Source organism: Phyllostomus hastatus, unplaced genomic scaffold, assembly GCF_019186645.2.
Source record: "Phyllostomus hastatus isolate PE091 unplaced genomic scaffold, TTU_PhHast_1.1 phas_contig_84, whole genome shotgun sequence".
NCBI lineage: Eukaryota > Metazoa > Chordata > Mammalia > Chiroptera > Phyllostomidae > Phyllostomus > Phyllostomus hastatus.
In genome coordinates, this window is record NW_025333969.1 from 3,390,531 (window position 1) to 3,405,069 (window position 14,539).

Consider the following 14,539-nt stretch of genomic DNA (forward strand, 5'->3'; position numbering starts at 1 on the left):
GATTGTAATCTCTTTATCCTGAAATATATATTTTAAGTTTTATACCAGTGACAATCAAGGTCTAACTGCTAGCTTTAACTAGTTTGCAAATGATTAAGGCAAGACAAAATCCCCATGGGGACAAAATCCCCATGGAGAAAGACAATAAAAATATTCAAAAGCTGTCTTTTAGGCCAAAGAAGTATGGAAAACCATCTTATTTCTAATTAAAATATACCAATCCTCATGTGGTTTGAGATATAGTTAAAATATAATCATATAAATATTACTCAAAACCCAAAAGAATATAAAAATTTGTATAGGAAGCATAAAAGGTTTGTAAAACATTTCTAATTTAATCTTTTTATCTCCCACCCCCAACACACTGTGGATAAACATGTCAATTTCTTCACCCTTAGAACTAACATTTTGTGCCTGAGTATGTGCATTTTGCAGTATTTTTCACCCAGAGGTCTTCTTTGATGGAATCTTCTTGCTTGGTCTTAGTTAGTTCAAATATGTATGTCACTTTAACTTTTACAATCTATGAATTTCAGATAGCCTGAACAAAAGAGATTGGAAACTCTTGCTTGAGATTGTAAACCAAAAAAAGAAATCTCTCTTAGAAAAGCTTGATTCCTGGCTGAAACAGTTGGGTATTCCTGTATATATTCTCACAACCTGCTTCCCTTGAATTTTTAGAATTGACTGTCCCATTTTTAATTTTTCAGATTATCAATATTGGTATTTGCATGTATTTATTAAACTTCTCACATGAGGTACAGCCTTGATGTATGTTGTTACAATTGTTTCTGAGCACAACCCTGCAAAAAGCCCCGTCTCAAAGAAGCCACACATCTTACTTAAGGACACAATGAATTCTGGTTACAATTTCGATCTCTGTCAACAAAGCTAATATTCTCACACTACCTCTACTTGAAAAAAAAATGATACTCATTCACCCTCATTTCTTATGTTCTGACCATCTGCATCCAACACACACACACACACACACACACACACACACACACACACACACACACAAACTTGTAGAGGAATAGACAGTCTCAAAAAATAATTTAATGGATCAAAAAGGAGAGAGTTCTGGAAAAGAAAAATGGGGCAACACTAAGGGGCATAGGCATCATGTAAAATGAAAAGGCAAATTTCACCTCTGTAGGCTAGTCATTATCATAAAAATCTCTTGTGTGGCCTTGGCTGGTGTGGCTCAGTGGTTGGAGTGTTGTCCCATAACTGAAAGGTTGTGGATTCAGTTCTTCTCATGGTATATACCTAGGTTGATGGTTTATCCCCAGTTGGGCATGAGTGCCAGGAACCCCTTGTCCAAACACATATGATCCTTGGTCCCTGTGTGGATCAACCAATCAATGCTTCTCTTGCATCGATTCTCTTGCATCCATGTTTTTCTCCTTCCCTTCCTTTCTCTCTAAAAAAAGCAAGTGACAATGTCCGATGAGAATAAAAAAAAATTCTGTGTGACAATATGCAGAGCTAATGAATATTTTGTGAAGTAATTAAGTGAGACCTCAATGAAGAAAAAAGAAACTAACAAAGCCACATGATTACAGTTAATTCTAAAGCCTTTCTGGGCTCCTCTCTCCCACCCGTCTCCCTCTACTCTCACAATTTAACACATGCATATGGACTTGCTGATATTTAATATGTAATTATTTTATGAAAATGTACAAAATTCTGATTACTAATGTTAGAGTTTTTGGTGTAAGAGTAAAGAGGGTTTAATCCCAGGTCTACAGTTATGCAAATTTATCACTTTGAAAAACTGACTGGGTAACAATGATCATCAGTTTCTTCATCAGTAAAATGGGGTTAGATATAGTTTATAGGATCACCATGTGATTTAAATGAAATATATATTTTAAATGTCTAAACGCTTAATGTCTAAATGCTTAAAGGTAGGATCTCAAAAACAGCAACTTTAAAACATTTTTCCACAGTATTTAATACAAGCTCAGAACTATAATACAGATTCTATAAATACATGTGAATTGGCTTATTAAAATATGTGAATTTTAAAAGAGCTAAAGTAAATTTCCATTTGATTCTTTGGAAAATGTGTAGCGCTTTCACTGATATCTCATGATATCTTAATGGGTTGTTATATAATCAGTGCTTCTGCCTGTAAACCCTAAATTTAGCCCCAGGACACCTGCACTGCACACTCTGCACTGCACCTGTTTGTTTATGCTATTCCAGGATTCTCACTTTACTGTACTTACTGCAGATAGCACCAAACTTCTGCCTCTGTTTAAAGGCACTGAACTCTTGCAAGGATGGATGAGGGAACTGCATGTACTATTGATGTCTTGTATAGTTTTTACAACAGTTTCCCAGTCATGTAATACCTCTGCTCTTTGATTTTCCTACTGTTTGGAAGGTTTTTCCTGTTGTAATTCTATAGAGGGAAAACTGCCACAGGTAATCTAAATGGAAATGTGTAAAAACTCTCCCTGGTCTGAGATAAGAAGAGTTTATAAGTAAACTCTTATTTATAGTTATGGAAAGTCATTTTTCTACACTAAAAAAAGTAATCACAGAGGGTCCACCTAGTTCAACTTTACCACAGAACTGACCAGTCTGAGTCAGACATGGTAGAGGTATCTAGGTATTGTGAATCAGACAATCAGTAAAGAAAAGAATCACATGGAAAGATGTTAAGCATCTTTTCATATGTCTTTTGTCTATCTGTATGTTCTTTTTGGAGAAGTGTTTATTTAGTTCCTCTGCACATTTTTAATGGGGTTATTTTTTCTTTTAGTGTTAAGTGTATGGGCTCTTTGTAAATTTTGAATATTAATTCCTTATCAGATATATCAGTAGCACATTAGCCTATTTTTTCAATCCTCAAGTGAGGATATGTTTCTTGATTATTGATTTTAGAGAGAGGAAGAAAGAGAGAGGGAGATAAATGTGAGAGAGAAATATCAATTGGGAGAAATATCGATTGGTTGCCCCCTGTGAGCACCTGACAGGGGATCCAACCTACAACCTAGGTATGTGCCCTGACTAGGAATCAAACCCTCAAGCTTTTGGTGTACAGGATGACAATTGACCCAACTGAGCAAACTGGCCAGGGATCATTAGCATATTTTATAAACTTAAAATAATACTAACAAACTGGTTAGATATAACTAGACAGTAATAGTGGTTACATCTAATAGCCAGCTGTGCAAATTGAACAAGTGATTTATATTCCTTGAACATAATATTCCACATGGGTAAAATGGGGTTCATGTTTACTTAGCTAATAGGATTGCTCTGAGGATTGGGTAGTATTTTAGTTAGCACAGTGTGGGTACTCTGAAAATATCAGGCACCCTCATAGGAGAGAGAATGGATCATGAGGAAGTTAAGAACATAGCCTTGCGGGTGAGCAAGTCTGATAAGAGCTATGTGTATTTATGTCAGGCCCTGATGTATGAAATAGAAACCCTTTTTCCAAGGTACTCAGTTTGCCTCAAGTGCCAACTTTAGGTAGGTGCATATCTAGGTTCTGGAGCTGCAGCAATGAACAAAGTGTTACCTTGCCCTTGTGAAACCTGCACTATAGTTTTCATTCTAGGCGATTCAAAGTAATTTTCACTTAAGTTAGTCCCTGCAGATACCTACTGGCAAAATTGACATATGAAGAGTTAAAGTACTCACAGATAATGATGTGTCTCTAGAGACAGAGCTACTAAACTGTCCTAGGCAACTGTGTGAAATGGGTAAGTCTAGGAAACACTCAACCATGGAAACTGATGGAAATGGGGGAAATCCAAAAGCAGGTAAAAAGATGAAGGTATTACCAAACTATAAAGAATCCAGACAGAACATATTTTTACTGCTGAATGAGGTTTTACTTTGTCAATACTATGGCTAGAAATATAGAGCAGAATAAATTGGGAGGAAAAAAAAAGGCATGCTTTGTCTTCTATGTACACCACAAGATGCAGGCTCTATTTATCTTAATATAACCATTTCTTTGTAGGAAGACTGGGGTAGCACAGGGTGTGGAACATTCAAATATTTGTTGAATAAATGAGTAATATTAAGAGCTTCTCATCTTGATACTTTTCCATATTTATTTACTGACATAAATTATTCATTCATAATATTTTGGTTTTATGTTCATTCCCTGCAAGATAGTTATTATTAGCCCAGGTTATAAATACATGTAGTTTATTCAGCCTTCCCCCAATGCACAGCCAACCCATGTCTGCAATTTTAATGAAATCTGTTGCAGGACAACACCCATTTCTTTCCATCATGCAATACTAAGGAAACAGAGCTGTAGAGGAGGAACACCATATGTGAATTGACAATCTAAATACTTGTAGCAGTAACTGGTAGAATTAATATTATCAGTAAAGACATGTTATAATATCGGCAAGAAATAGTAACTTCACTCACAACTCACAATGCTCTCTAAGGCACATGAACTTAGCAGAGGGTGAGGGCTTCCCTTCATTCACCCATATGTTTTTCTTAGAAATTGAATAGCAATTAATGAACCAATACATTTCTGTTGAATGTTTATATGTCCACCCTTCAGGGAGTTCATTGATAAACCACTAAAATACAACCAATTAGGTTACTACCAAGTCCTCTTACTGCTATCTTCTAAATAACACAGTTCTAAAGATGCCTTTGGTGTATGTTTAACCTGATGCGTTAAGTGACAATTTTATGAGTTAAATTTAAAATTCCAGAGATTGTCTTTGCACACTGACAATATTCACCCAGGAGACTAAGAAGATACTCAGAAACCATTCAAAATAAAGACATACATGTTCTTACTTTTTGTTGAGTCTGAACTAATCTTCATTTTTATGTCTCTCCTGTTAACTGTTAAATTTTTGTGTGTGTGATTTTTTCCAGTCTTTGTTGAAACTTGAACTTACATACTAAATTCTGCTGTGACTTTCCTTCTTTACTATCTAATAGTGAATTCTTACTGATAATTGCCTTTCACATGTATAATATTTACCCCTTTTGTTAATATTGGGTTGGTCAAAAAGGTTATTTTTGTCCATACAATGGCTCTAATAGGGCTTAGTAATCTTTAACTTCATTCAAAACAATTTTGTCGGCTTTTATTGTGACACCTGTCATATTAGAATAATTTTTTTTAAAAATATCAAAATTGGCAATTTTGTGTAGCTATTTTAATATTGAAGATGGAAGAAAATATGAAACATTTTCAGCATATTAAGCTTTATTGTTTCAAGGAAGGTAAAAATGCAACTAATGCACACAAAAAAATATTTGTGCAGTGCATGGAGAAGGTACTGTGACTGATCAAATGTGTTAAAAGTGATTTGTGAAGTTTTTACTATATTGATATTTTGGCCAAATAATTATTTGCTGTGGGGCTGTCTTATGCACTGGAAGATGTTTAGCAGCACCCCTGGCCTCTACCCACTAGAAGCCAATAACGGGAGATAGCCAACATACTCAAAATATTCAAATCAATAAAGGTATTGGTGAAAAGGAATGCTGTGTCTTTGATTTTTATGGAAAAATTTAAGACTTTTTGGGCAACTCAATATTAATAAATATCAAATAGGTGGCAGGGAGTCATTGTCATACAAAATAGTCACTTCTTCTTTTATCCATTTGGCTCTTTTTATAATTTCCTTTTTGATTTGCCTTTGAATCTTTCAGAACTCTACTCCTTGCCTTCTGCAGTTGTCTCACCCTTCCTTCAAAAGTGCCTTTGATCACATAAAGGGTAGGGAACCCCTCTCTTTCTTCCTTTGGGATAGGAAGTGGATTACAGTGAAATGAAGACCTGCTTGAGGTCAAACAGGCCATGATAGGCACCAACCCACAGCAAGAGGTTCATGCCCTCAATGTGCAGAAGACTGGAGGGTATTCTGTACTAAATTAGCTTGCATCTGACAAGTTTCAAGCTCACTGTGGGGCAGCCAGGACACTTAAAGAAAGCAGTACCCCTCATAAAAAGACACAAGAATGCCCAGAAACTTACATTTTCCTCATATACATGACATCTCCTCCCTAAACAAAACAAAACAAAACAAAACAAAACAAACAAAAAACTCTAAAGGAAGTAAAATGTTCTTTTCCTTTTTTTCCTGTAACTTATCTTTCATAAATGTACCAAGTGTACCAAATGAAGGATTCTGAGCAAGTCTCATTATAATGTGTGAATGTATGTGTGTTTAAACTTACTCAATTACTTTTAAAATACATAAACGGACAAATAGGTAGATAATAAACAAACAAATAAATAAATAATCAAACAAAATAAAGCCCAGCATTTAGCATGTATATTTTCTTACCTAGCAATAAGATCTCATTTCAAATAATGTCATCTATGGCTTAACCACTTCAAAACAGGGGAGTTTTCTTCTCCGACATGAATAAAAGAAATACATAATTTGGACTGTCCTTTATAAACTTCCACCTCATACACTAGGAGGATCAGAAACTAGAACTTGCTACAAAAGAAAATTTTCTGTAGGTATCTGAGCAGGGGTTAACTTGACCTTACCCAAACTGAGATGCAGGGCTAGCCTCCCTTTCTGGAGCTCCAGGGTGATGTGGTCTCCACGTTGACCTTCTCCATGGAACAGAACACCATCTCCTTGGATGCTCTTGAACTTCAGAGAGATAACATCTTTGAGAGTGCTCAGCAGCTTCTGATTGAACCTGTACAGAAGGGAGCTTCTGCCATCAAAATCAGCAACATCTGATTCTGGGTGCAAAAAGAGAAGAGGAGAGAAAAATCAATGTATTTCCTCATAATTTCTAGTCTTTCTTCCCAGCTTAGTTGTTGTCCATTGTATATGCATGTTTTTGACATCTGGAAGGACCTGTTGTTTTTAAGGGGAGGTATATAAACTAGGCCCATCCTAATTAGATACGGGGGGATAATTTATGTACAAGCAACCACCACACACTGAGTTAAAGTGAACTGATCATCATCCTAGAAGCAAAAGCTCTCATTAGTGATTTCATTTTTTAAACTTACTTCATTGTTGTTCAATTACAGTTGTCTACATTGTCTCCCCACCACTCTCCCCCCACCCCAGCCAAACCCATCTCCTTCCCTTGCTTCCACCCTCCCCCTTGGTTTTGTCCATGTGTTCTTTATAGTAGTTCCTGAAAACGCATCCCCCACTATCTCCTCTCCCTTCCTCTCTGGCTTTTGTTAGATTGTTCTCAATTTCAATGTCTCTGGTTATATTTTGTTTGTTTTTTTACTTTCATCGATTATGTTTCATTTCTTTTTTGTTATGATATGATATGTCATTTCTTTTTTGAGGGGACAGGATGAGAGTGCCACAAGTACCTATGTTAGGATCTACTCTGTCAGATGCCAGGATGTAATAATATCTCATAATTTTTCTTTCTTGTTACTTTGCTTGATAGTTCAAGCTGCTCAATCCACTCCTCTCAGGACCAAGGTTAGAGATAGAAAAATAGTCTTATTATTCAATGATGACTGTATAGTACTGTCTTTCAACTACCCTGTGTTGAGGATTCTGAGATTTTTTCTGATTTCAGTGGAAAAGAATACTCATATGCAGTAAGATAAAACTTGCTATTTTAAAACAGAAGGAAATATATTGCATCCTCTCCACCCCTTCCTCTATCTTATGCCAGTGACAATTATTATTTTAGTCTTTACATACAAAATATTTACTTATTATTGTTAAAGCAGGAGGTCAAGTAATTATAATTTAGATACATTTATATTGTGGATGTGTAAAATCTATCTAAAAATTGTATGACAAAAATTTTAGAGGGATTTTAAAGGGATTTTACCTCATTAAGGAATGTATACAGATGGCAAATAAGTATATAAAAAGATTCTCCACACCTATATGACATTAGGGAAATATAAATTAAGACAACAATGAGATATCTCTACATACATATTAGAATGACCTAAATTTGGATCATTGATAATACCTAATGTTAGTGAAGATATGGAACACCAGGGATACTCATTCATTGCTAGTGGGAGTACAATATGGTACAGCCACTTTGAAAGACAGTTTAGTAGTTTCTTACAAAGCTAAATATATTCCTACAATGCCATCCATCATTCACACTTCCTGGTATTTATCAAAAGGAGTTGAAAACTTATGTCTAAACAAAAATCTGACACAAATGTTTAAAGCAGCTTTATTCATAATTTTGAAAATTTGGAAGCAACTGAGATATGCTTCTGTAGGGGATGGATAAATAAACTATGATATATCCAGACAATGGGATATTATTTATCCATAAAAAGAAATTAACTACCAAGCTATAATAAGACATGGAAGAAATTTTCTTTAGTTTTTTTTAAAATTTTAATCTTTGTTCAAGTACAGTTTTCTCCCGTTTACTCCCATTCCAACCCACCCACCCAACCCTCCCCACTTCCCTCCCATTACCACCCTCCCTCTAGTTTTTGTCCATGTGTCCTTTAAATTTGTTCCTGTAAACCCTACCCATTCTCTCCTGAAATTCCCTCTTATCTCCCCTCTGGTCACTGTCAGTCTGTCCTGTATTTCAGTGACTTTGGTTATATTTTGCTTGTTTCTTTGTTTTGTTGTTTAGGTTCCTGTTAAAGGTTATATGGTGTTTGTCTTTCACTGCCTGGCTTATTTTGCTTAGCATAATGCTTTCCAGCTCCATCCAAGCTGTTGCAAAGGGAAGGAGCTCCTTCTTTCTTTCTGCTGCATAGAATTCCATTGTGTAAATGTACCATAATTTTTTGATCCATTCATTTACTGATGGGCATCTAGGTTGCTTCCAGCACCTAGCTATTGTAAATTGTGCTGCTATGAACATCAGGGTGCAAAGGTTCTTACATGGAAGAAATTTAAATGTATATCACAAAGTGAAAGAAGCCAATCTGAACAGGCTACATGTTGTATGTTTCCAAGTATATAATATTCCAAAAAACAAAAAATATGGTAACAATAAAAAGATCATGGCTGCCACAAATTGAGGAGGAAGTATTCATAGGCAAAGCATACACAATTTTTAGAGTAGTGAAAATATTTTGCATGACACCATAATAATGGATATGTTAATATATTCACCAAACACATGGAATGTACATCACCAAGTGTGAGTGGTAATGAAAACTGTAAATTCTGAATAATTATGATGTATCAGTTTAAGTTCATTAGTTGTAAAAAATGTACCTTTTCATTTGGGGGTGGTAATAACAGGTGAGGATGCATATTTGGGGTCAGCAGTATATAAAAACTGTAAATTTTGAGGTGAATCTAAAATGTCTTTAAAAATAAGTTAATAAGAACTATTTGGGAGGTGTTATTGTACATTTTAACATTATTTTTATTTTTAAATTATGAATGCTTCATAATTAAATTTTATTGCTTTTATGATAGAAAAAATTAGGCTAATTACAACTTGAAACAGATTCATTATATACTATCTTATGTGGGTAAGATGGTGGTGAATAGATATTTGGAGGGGGTGGGCTTAGTCTTATTTGAAATTAATTATTCAAAAATACTCAATTTTTAAATTATTTACCAAGAAATTAAAATTTGCAGCTCAAGTACACACAATGATTCATTATGATTTTTTTTACCAAGAACCGAGAAATATTATTTGCAAAATTGGATTTCTGAAATAAAAATAAAACCATACTTTTATTGTAATTAGTTTTAAAATACAATCTTATAATTTATTCCCTAGGAGTAGAGTGTTTCTAACTGAAAGTTTTCTGATGACTGCCTAGACCCTAAAAATAAATAGTTCAGACATAGAGAGATTTCCACAAACAACCCATTGCTTTCAGACTGTCCCCCGATCTCCCCGTAGTACCCTAGATCTGTCCCTTAAACAAAACTCTACTCAAACCAGATGGAGACTGCAAGCAGCAAACTGTCATCAATCATGGAACAATGAGGATCATAGTGTGTATATCAGATCAAGGGTTTTAAAATAGCTTGTTAGCTGGGTCACCTTGGGCAACTTTACCTCTCTAAGATTTTTATAAAATGGGATAATTTATATCTTTTAGACAATACTGATGGAAGAATTAATATGCTAATACATATAAAGTGATAATACATATAAATGGATACCATCATGTCTGGCACATTATTTACGTTAAATCAATAATAGTAGGCATATTAATATTGAGTGGGTTAACTAGAGGGATTGAGTTCTTACTCAGTCCATTCGAGTAGCAGACATTTTATCTTCTCATGCAAAATGACTGTATTTTTCTCTTTTGGAGTCAATGGTTTATAGCCCAAGGGATGTCAAGTAGGCCTCAAGCTTCCCATACCACCACATTTTAGCCTCTCAAACTCCAGTTGAAATTCTTCATCTATATATTGGGTCTGTATTCTCTCTTCTGATTTCTTCCCCTCTTCCACTGCATCAGACTCTGGAATGGGGTCCTTAAGAGCTGTAGTGGGAAGTGAGTGGACATGACACATGCAATTTGTGGACAGTGATGTTAAGATGGCATGTTATAAAATAGAAAGATGCACCTGGCGCTATGAGAACAAAAAGTTCATATGCTACGTATGGAACTGGGACAAGTTCTTCCATGAATAAACATATACTTTGTTACTGCTTAGAAGAGACACTTTGAGCCATGTATCTAGGTCTGCAGTGCCCTAACTCCTTCCTTCTCCATTCTAATACACTATCTACCCTCAATCTCAATTCATCACAGCATTTAAGATCTGCTTCCATTTCCTCAAATGAGTAGTTAATGTAGTGACAAAATTAATGATACAGATTTTAGTGACATAGGTTATCTCTAAAAAAAACCACATCTCTACCTTGCTATGAGATCTTAAGGAAATATAGACAACTGATAAAACAGGAACAAAGAAAATATTGTTCCTGTTTTACCAATTGAAACCTACAGGCCAGGGTTTTAATTCTGGTTTTGCTAGCTCCTGGCAGGTGAATTTAAGCCAACTGTTTGACATCCCAGAGCTTCAGTGTTCCTATCTGTAAAATACAGCTAAGAGAAACCAACCTTAAATGTCATTGTGAGAATGATATAAAGTTCATACCTGGAAATGACTAGTCACTCATTAACATTTCATTTCCTAATTTTATCATTAATCCAAAGGAAGTACTGCAGTAGCAAAGATTTGAAGCATGCTATAAAGACAATATGAAGAACATGGTGTAAAGAAATTTTGTTTAAGTTTGGGGTTCAGTATTCTTCACATCACACTGAGCAGGCATGCAATCAAGCCCTCATCATCACCTTCCATATTCTCAAAATAACCTCATAGCCACTCTTCCTGATTCAACCTCCACCACCTCCTTCTGACACATTCTCTCATTTTCATAAAATGTAAGCAACACCATACATCCCCTCTGCTGAAACCCTTCAGTAAACTCCTCTAAATTAAAATTAAATCAAATCTCTAAAACTCATCAGGATTGGTCTCTGTACTCCTTCCCCACTTCATCTGCTAATTGTCTTCCCAACCCTGACTCCTCTCCCGCATGCTGCACTCATGATGTCTGAGTCATGTGAATGTGCATGAGTAGAATGAAGGGATTAGTAACATCCACAAAATGTACAGTCTGAACCCTGTAATGCTCTAAATGTTGTTTGTGCATGAACTTATTTGACCCATTTAGATACCCCATGAGGAGCTTACTATTATTATTACTGTCCTACAAATGGGGAAACTATGACACTAAAAGTAAAAAAAAAATACATCATTAGCAAGTGGCAGAGTTAGAGTTAGAAACTCAACTTACCACTTTAGGCTTACCCCTGCTTTGACTGTGTTGAGCACTCTCCAAGTACTGTGCCTTTCTCTGCAATGCTCTGATGCTCACCTCTGGGTCTTGGTCCTTTCCCTAACTGGTTTCTCCTGTTAGTTTCCTTCTAAGTGTCATCTACTCTCTTCATAATTCACCTCTCAATTGGAATTTGATACATGGTTGTTCCCTGATGTGTTTTAGTCCATTTCTCCAGTATGACAGTACATCCCATGAGGACACCGCCAGATGTGTATTAACTGCCTCATTAAGTCAGATCACTGTGTTGTGCAAAAATGCTTGTGAAATAAATGACTTAGTAACCTAGTGAGCTTCCAATGCTCAAGCATGATGCTTCTGATTGTCCCTGACTTCCTGAGACATCACCTGCCCCCACTCTGTAACCACTTGGGGGTTGATACCTGCATTGCTCACATATGCTCACTTGTGTAGGTGGAAAGCTCCTTTGGAGAGCACAGAATCAGTCTGGCAAAAGTGGAAGCTACACTCCTAACACCAACAACAGCTAATGAGAGAAGCTTTGCCTCTAAGAGAAGTCAGGCAAATGGCCTAGAGATCTTTGCAATGTTAATTAACTAATACACAAAATTCAACAACTGTTTGACAAATGGAAAAACAGAGGGTTAACAAATTACATTTTTTTCAAAAAATAAAATTTTAAAAAGAATTAAAGTTTTCCCCAGCTGAATATGTAATGTTTCCTCCAGGCACTGAAGCAATGTGAAATAGTCAGCATTCTCAATTTCACTTGGATAAAACAGTGATGAGAAAATGATAAAACATTATCATTTTAAAATGATAACAATGTCCCATATTTTTATAATGTTGCTGTTAAGAAAAACAATTCTATTATATGCTGTTTTTTACATATTAGATATTACTATACACAATTTGTCCTGATACTTTGGTTTGGTACTTAAGTTGGGGCATGGAGGTTTGTTATGGACATCAGCATCTTCATTTATGTTTTACAATTATCTTGAAAGAAGATTATCTTTTACAACTAAAAAAAAAGAAGAAAACAAAGGAAAATTTGTTGGAAGGTGTGTAAAGAGTAGAAATAGGCTTCTATTGGCAGATTGGGAAGTGGGTGAGCACCTCTGAAAGTAGGTTTAGGGGACCAAAAAATAACAAAAATTAAATATAGCTTTTTATTTTCTTCTATATCCTCTCTAAGCCAGTCATAGAGATATCTTACTCTGAACTGAGTAACTCATTTTTAGGAGAAAAATGAATTAATGTATTTGCCTAATTTAATGTTGTTATCAGCTTGGGATGCCAAAGCACAGAGATTGTGTACCTGTCCAAGACTACACATGGAGAATGGTTTTGACACCCAGCAATGAACATTCCCTCATTCAAAAAGTGGGGGATTGGTGAGAATTGCCTCCTGTGTACAGTGAGGCTGCCCTGACCTCATACAGTGAGAATGAGGCATGCACTGGGCCCTGAGTGTGTGTGTGTTTGCGTAAGAAAGGAAATGCCAATTGTAAAAGAAGATAGCTTTGAATAGGAAGTTTTCTTTTTCTTAAAAGTTGATTTGAAGTTCCCTGTGGTTTCTGCTCTTTTGTGCGTGCTCCTACTGAGACCAAGTTCACTCAGAAAAGTGGCTCCTTCTGGGAGGGAGATAGAAACCACACACACATCTGCAAGGCTATTTGTGGGTAGATATGCAATGCCCTCCCCATCCTATCTCCAGTAAGCTCGATCCCAATCCCCCATCTTGGTTGACTTTTGTGGTCTTACTTCAGTCAGATATTTTTGCATTTGAACCTTTATTGAACTCCCTCAGCATACAGAGCCCATATTCAGCACAGGTTGACAGTAATAAACTCAGAAGAGTTCCCTGCTCCAAATGGCTACAGTGAAGAGAGCAGCATGACACAATTACACACCCAACCAGCAGAAGGCAGAAGCCTCCATTCCAAGCATGGGGAAAAGAGTATAGGGACAGATCTCAATCCATAAGGACTCAGACATGCTAGAGGTGTTGCTTTAGAAGTGTACCCTCTGCACCAGCATACTGGGTATCTGAAGAGAGCCTTTCAGAAGTGCAGGATTTGGGACCTCACCACAGACCAGCAGAATAAGAAATTCTGGGATTAGGTCCCAGCCACCTGTGTGCTACTGTACACTCTATGTGATCCTGATTTTTACTGATGTTAGAGAACCTCTGCACTAAAGCATAGATTCCAGGGCAGAGAGAGTCAAAAGAGTGGGGACAGGGTGGGGAGTTTTATGATAGAGAGCCCTTTAAACATGACCCTGAGGTTTTAATGTAACTCTGATGTCAATAGAGAAACAATTATCAATGTATGTAAAGTAGGGAAAGCACATCATCAAGTCTGGTTTTTAGAAAATATACCTTTGTTACTTGTTTGACCACCCAGCTTCGCACTTTGGCTAGCCCTTCTCATTGGAAATACTCTGTTCCAGTTTCTTTGTGTTTTAACAAGTTAGCAAAGCTTTAACATGATCCTTCTGGTGTTTGGTTGTATTTTTCCTCTTCCTGGCACATTGACCACTCACCAGAGCTCCTTAACTCATCAACAGTGCCACCCAGAAACCAGCTATTAGAGATTTACTTCCTGGATGGACAATTTCTCCCTCTTTCTCAAAATTAATTTTTAGGATCTCAATATTATAAACTCAGTTCAATTCAATTCAATTTGTGGCTTGTTGAGATGGTCATACATTGGCAGGTTTTTCTAAAATATGAAAGATAGGTCACTTGTGGACCCAAGAAGTTTTCAGGATAAAGGCAGTTCCTACAGCTTGC

The 14,539-nt window shown here is 36.2% G+C and overlaps 1 protein-coding gene across 1 annotated transcript in view; it reads right to left on the reverse strand.

Annotated features, from left to right (window-relative positions):
- Positions 1 to 14,539, reverse strand: part of CNTNAP5 (contactin associated protein family member 5) — a 958,268-nt gene that overhangs the window by 496,088 nt on the left and 447,641 nt on the right. Inside the window, exon 5 of the mRNA XM_045850657.1 lies at positions 6,515 to 6,718. Within this exon, the coding sequence (XP_045706613.1) occupies positions 6,515 to 6,718 (204 nt within the window). The remainder of the gene's footprint in view (positions 1 to 6,514; positions 6,719 to 14,539) is intronic.